This window comes from Mercenaria mercenaria, chromosome 9, assembly GCF_021730395.1.
Source record: "Mercenaria mercenaria strain notata chromosome 9, MADL_Memer_1, whole genome shotgun sequence".
NCBI classification, from domain to species: domain Eukaryota; kingdom Metazoa; phylum Mollusca; class Bivalvia; order Venerida; family Veneridae; genus Mercenaria; species Mercenaria mercenaria.
The window spans coordinates 38,726,592-38,732,591 of NC_069369.1; the positions used below are offsets into that span (position 1 = coordinate 38,726,592).

At 34.0% G+C, this 6,000-nt stretch overlaps 1 protein-coding gene across 1 annotated transcript in view; it reads left to right on the plus strand.

The window, feature by feature from the left end:
- LOC128559266 (uncharacterized) overlaps positions 1-1,248 on the plus strand; it is a 45,838-nt gene extending 44,590 nt beyond the window's left edge. Inside the window, exon 5 of the mRNA XM_053550522.1 lies at positions 408-1,248. Coding sequence (XP_053406497.1) covers positions 408-652 — 245 coding nt within the window. The 3' untranslated portion in view covers positions 653-1,248. The remainder of the gene's footprint in view (positions 1-407) is intronic.
- Positions 1,249-6,000: the final 4,752 nt, after the last annotated feature.

Sequence of the window (6,000 nt, forward strand, 5' to 3'; positions counted from 1 at the left end):
ACGTAAAAGAGTACTTAAGAATGCCAACAAAAGCAAACTTTTGTTAATGTCTGTTTATAAAGTTATTGATTTATGTTCAAGACCTGCAGTTAGGGTAAAAAGGTGAGGTAAAACATGCTCTTTTATTTAGATATTTTAAACCTATTTAGGCAAATGAAAAGATTCTGAAACCCTCATATCATCAACAAGTACCAACAAATGTCGGAGATACCGGTATTTGTGTGACTTGAGACAAATTTATGTCGTAATAAATGAAAGTAAAATTTTGTTGACAAAATGTGTTTTGACGTATCAACTTACTTGAACACATAAGTAAACGATAAACGGTTCTACGAGTATTTTGAATATTTGAATATATTACCAAAATATTATTTTACTTCAGGTGTGTAATTGTTTTATTTTTGCAGGATCTCAAGCCTCAGATCCTATTCTTGGCCTCTGTACTCAACCAGATGTTGCGAGGAAAACAACAGAATTTGAAGAGATTTATATAGACATATGTGACAAGGAAAGGTATTTTATTACTTTTGATGTGGGACAAAAATTGATTGACTTCGCAAGATTGTCTTACATCAATAACAAAAAGTACACCGTAAAAGCACCAAAATACAAAAAGGATAAAAGTTTGGAAGATGCTGACAAAGACGAATAAGTGGAAAATGCACATTCATCACAACTTGCAAGTGAAAAGAGCCCCGTGTTACCTTGTGACAAGCTGAATGTCTATGAAACAGAACCCTTTTCGATTAATCAGTAAAACCAAGAAATAAATTTATCTATTTTTGTCTTAAAACAGATTAGCGAAGGGGTTTTGAAATATGCTTTTACATTAACTTGTTAAAGTTGCATGGTTTGTGATAAGCATTTAGTTTACTGGCAGATAGTCTGCAAAATAAAAATTAAAAAAAAAACACTTTTAGGTAAACCCAAGAATTGAATGAATCTGTCTTCGTCTTAAAACAGATTCACAAAGGATATTTGAAATACGCGTTAATTTAAAAAAAGTGACATAGTGTATTTGTTTTTGCAATTCATATAAGCATAGGAATAGGTACAGAGCACGGAATTAGTTTATTTGAATCTAGTAATATTAGAATCCCTTGATAGATGACAGAGTTCTGAAATGGACAGGAAATGAAAACCTGCTGACATTCTAACTCCGACAGTGACCTTTACTTTTGAGTTTGTGCTATGGTTATTGCGCCAGACACGCTGTATATGGGACATTTGTGCCAAGTTACATTACCCTTCGACAAGACTTAACACAAATAAATTACAGTTCAATTGAATTTATTTTTATTGGTGAAATATTGCCATGGCTGAATATATTTTGTAAGTAGTTTACTTGATGAAATTTTGAAATATTAATTAAATATTATCTTTATAAAGTACATTGTGCTTTTTTGCTCCGATAACGACAGCAAAAAACAAAATTTTATGCTACAAAATGCCAAAAAGGGCATTTCTCAAGAGACCCATCCGGCACAAAGCGGTATAGCAAAATTTACCACCATGAAATATTCTATAACGGGAACAGCCACCAAACCCCGATTCTTCAATAAAATTTATTAAAAAAATAAAATTTTTCCCAAAAATTTAAATTTTCCCACGCAAATCATACTTTTTAAAACCCCCAACCCTCCCTAGAAATAAAAAAGAGTATATAAAGTCGGGGGGGGGGGGGGCCTTTTCCCAAAACTACAATATCATTTTTTAATTTATAAAAAGGAAATTTTTAAAGACTTTCCAAGAATTTTAAAAACATAAAATTTTTTTTCCGACCCGGGGGAATTTAAAACTTACATCATACCCAAAAGGAACTCAAAAGTTTTTCCAAACAGAAAACAACCCCCAAAACCTCTGGATGTTCAAAAATTTAAAATTATCCCCCCTTTTAAAAAAATTTATGCAATTCCCGATACAGCAATTAACCCTTTTTCAAAAAGGTTTTGCTATATAAAGGTAATTCATCATCCCGCCAGGATAAACGAGCAATTTTTGGGTGAAAGTAAAATTCTACATTTTAGGCAATTTTTCCTTGGGAAAACTTTTTTTTGTCGCCATTAACGTCGTAGTCGACATTACCACAAAGATACATTTTGCAATCTTAAAAAAACCGAGTTCAAAACCAAGGTCAAACGTGCCTTCTATTTTCCTTTCCGCCACAATGAAAAAAATTAGTATATCTGGTTTGGGGTTAAACTGTAAGTGGTGGGAAAATTGTTTTTTTTAAATGGTAAACCCCCTCACCCTCACTAAATTCCTAGCCAAGGGGCCTTTGGGCCCCCAAGGTTTCTCCAACCAATAGGGGCCCGTGGGTGCGCTCTAAAACCCGATTCGTTGCCCCCGTGCCCAAGCAAACAACCACAAACCCATACATAAAAGATGCTATCAAAAAATTTTTGTAAATTTGAAATCACATGGAAGTTAAAATTTTTTTTTTAAATTTAATGTGTAAAAACACTATAAACGGGGGCCAAAGAATCAAAATTTAAAATTCCCATTCAACCTTAAAAATTAGTGAGGCTTGAAAGCTTCAGCATTCGTAAACACCCAAATATTTAATTTCGATTTATTTTGTAATAAATTTAGTCGACAAACCCATTAAGCGCCCAAGGGAAATTCTTAAAAAGTAACACATTTCACAACTGCTTTATAAATAAAATCCCAAGGGTTTTTGGGGGGGGGTATCTAACCGAGCGCGTTTTTAAAATAGTAAAATGAACTTTTTTGTACATCGTTTAAGTATTCCGTCGTTTTGAAAAAGGAGTGTCCTTTAAAACTTTTAAACATGGGGGCCCTATGGTGTTTCCTGCAAAAGTACAATCCGCAAAAAAAAAATTTAAACATCCCAAAAATTTGGGAAAGGGCTTGCGAAAAAAAACAGCTACTTCTTCCAAAGATTTTGCATGGGAAAACTCGGTGGCCTTAAATTGGAAATTTAAACACCCCGAATTTTGGCAATCATCTCCAAACCAGTTTTTAAAAATTGCTTAATTGAACGAAGTTTAAAAAACCGGCCATCACAGTATTTGCAAAAAACTAAAAAAAGGGAACCCCGGGCCCCTACATAAAGCCAACTGGCAATCCTAAAACACAAACTTTTTTTACTAAAAAAACCCATAAAGCAACATACTTCCCGAAAACAATAAAAGCCCTTCGTATCTATAAATTTTACGGGTTTTTTCAATTTCTAAACAAAAAACATTTTTAGCAACAATAAAAATTGTTATTTCCCTTCAGAAATTCCCAAATTTGTAACAAAATTTTTAAAGCAGCAAAACATAGGGTGCGCCCTCTCTTTTTTTTTTTGGAAAACCCCCTTTTAATAAAAAATTTTCAAAACTTAGACAGCGTCATAAGAACCAAAGAGTAAAAACGCCCTACCGGACGGAAAAAGTTTTTGCAAAAAATTTTTAACAATCCTGAAAAGTGCCGTACTAAAAGCGTCCCTTTTTTACTTTCATCCCGACTTTGGACCAAAATTTTTCCCTTAAACGTTTTTCACCCCAAGGTTACCCACATCATTTTTTTTAAATCGCGTCAATCCCCAAAAACCCCAAAAAAAAAAAATTTTTTAAAATTGGTCCCCCCAATTTCTCCCGCTCAGGGGAAATACAAGAGGGCCCAAAATTTCGCAAAATTTAACATAAAAAATCTCATTTAACAAACGAATTTTTCTTCATAAAAAATCACCCAAAGGGAAATCAAAAACTTTCTAAATTTTAATTTTCCTTCTTGCCCCAACCACACAGTGAACGCTAAAAAATTTTTCGAAGTGAAACAAAAAAACGAGCCCCATGGGTTAAATTTTTTTTTTTCCCTCTAATACCCTTCTTTCCGACTTTTTTCATAGCAAATAAAAAAATCGCCGGGCCAAAATTTTGGGGCAAAAAAAAAATGCAGAGGAAAAAAAGGGCTTTGCCAAAAACATAAATACACTTTTTTCCTTTTTACTTTAACTATGTTTACAGCATTTTTTAAAGGAAAGAATATGTCACGTGCTTGTTTTTCTAAATGGGTTTGAAAAATACTTCACAAGGGAAACGACAAAAATTTGAAATTTCAACAAAATTCGGACCGTTCGTTTTTGGGCGCACCGACGGGTTTTTTACCCATAAGAATTGGGGTTTTGGGGGGTAATAGAAAGGGCCCTATAAATTCAAACCAATTTGGGCGGTCTTAAAGGGCAGTTTTAACGGGCAATAAAAATCTGATCATTTTTTAACAGAACTAAAAGTTGGGGGAGCGTACGGGACACCTGACCCCCTTTAATGAAAATTTAAAAACCTTTTTGGAAACCCTTTTAAGAAAAAAAACGAAAAACTAATTCCTTCGGAAAATTGCGCACTTTTGGGCATTTTAAAGGCTATTGACTTGTTTAGGGCCCCTGCCTTGGCCCCCAAAAATGGGTCCGGGGCCGGGGGTTTTTCCCCAGAAATTTGTGTTTTTGCCCCGCTTACCTGTGAAATGAACACCAAAAAAAGGTCCCTTTAAATTTGGACAAATTAGTGTATTCGGGGAAGCTAGCGGGGGTTTTGGAACCTTTATAAGGTAAACATGAAGTGTCGAATAAATTTTAAAGGCGTCATCCCCTGGCACTTAAACAAGCATGACGTACTGACACGTGGGTCTTGTACAATTTTTCCAAAATTTTTGAAAAGGAAAGGGAAACCTTTTTGTCGTTTTAAAATAGTTTTTTCTTTCCAAAAAAACTAAAATTTCATTTTTTTTTTAACCCGGCTATAAAACAAAATGGGGCGATGTTGGGGGTTTTTATTTTCAGCTTTAAAAAGCATGTTAAAACTGTTTATTTTAAAACCATTCAATTTTGGGAAACCCAAAACCACAACAATAAATCTATAATTGATCGAACGGTAAATTTAAAAAAAATTTAGACAAGGAAATTATTTGAAAAACTCCTATTCAAAGTATAAAAAAAATTTTAAAACCCCTTCCCTTTCCCCCATTCAAAAGTCAAACCCAAAATCTAGAATAAAAAACCTGGACGGGCTTTTATTCTTCTTCTGTAACATGGGGCCCGTTCTTTGGGTGCCCCCCCTTTTCCGATTTTTTTTTAAATCATCATTTTTTCTAAAAAAAATTACATCGGGTTTTTTTATTCTCCTTTTTTTCCAAAATACCGTCAATTTTTCCCAAATTTACAGGCCGGGTCCTTTTCCCCCTTGATAAAAAATTCCCCTGTTTTGTAAAATTTGGGCCCGGGGCAATCCCACGAGACCATCAAAAAATTCCCAAAATTTTACTTTTTTTTAAATTCCCAGAAATTTTAAATAATATTTTTAAATTAAAATTCTAAATTAAATATTTTTTTTTTTTTTATACTTTAAACATTTATTTTAAAACATTTTCGGGATTAAAAGCTTTTTAAATATCGGTAACAGATTTAACTTTTAAAATTTTTTTAAAGATGGCGCCCCTCCCTTCCCTATTTTTACTTCCGGGCCGAAAAGAAGAAAAATTAGACGGGGCCCCAAACGCTTTTCTAAGAAAAAAAATTCTCAGGAAATCCCTCCGCACATAAAACATATAAAGTACACAAACTTTGCGATGAGAAATAGGGTTAATAGAAAGAAGTTTTTAAACCCCAAAAATTTAAATTAAAATTTTTAAATGGTTGAAAAATTTTTTTGGACCAAAAAAATCCCCTTTTGACTTTTGCCCTCAAAGGGTCCCAAACCCTTTGTGAGATAGGGATCGGGAACATTATTTGCAAGTTTTTTTAAAGTTTTTATATAAAGGGTTAAAAACCCGACCAACGGGAAAAAGGGGCCCTGTTACTTTAGCCCTTTCCAATACAAAATGACCCCCCATTATCGGGGCCCTTTGGTTTGCGCACTAAAATGTCGCCCCTATCTGGGAAAAAGGGTTTGGGCCCCAAACCCTTTTTTTTAAAAATTCCTGTTTTGGGAAATACAAATTATGGCCCGGGGGGGCGGGACGAAATCCAAAATTACCTTTGCCCCCCAAGGGGGAAAA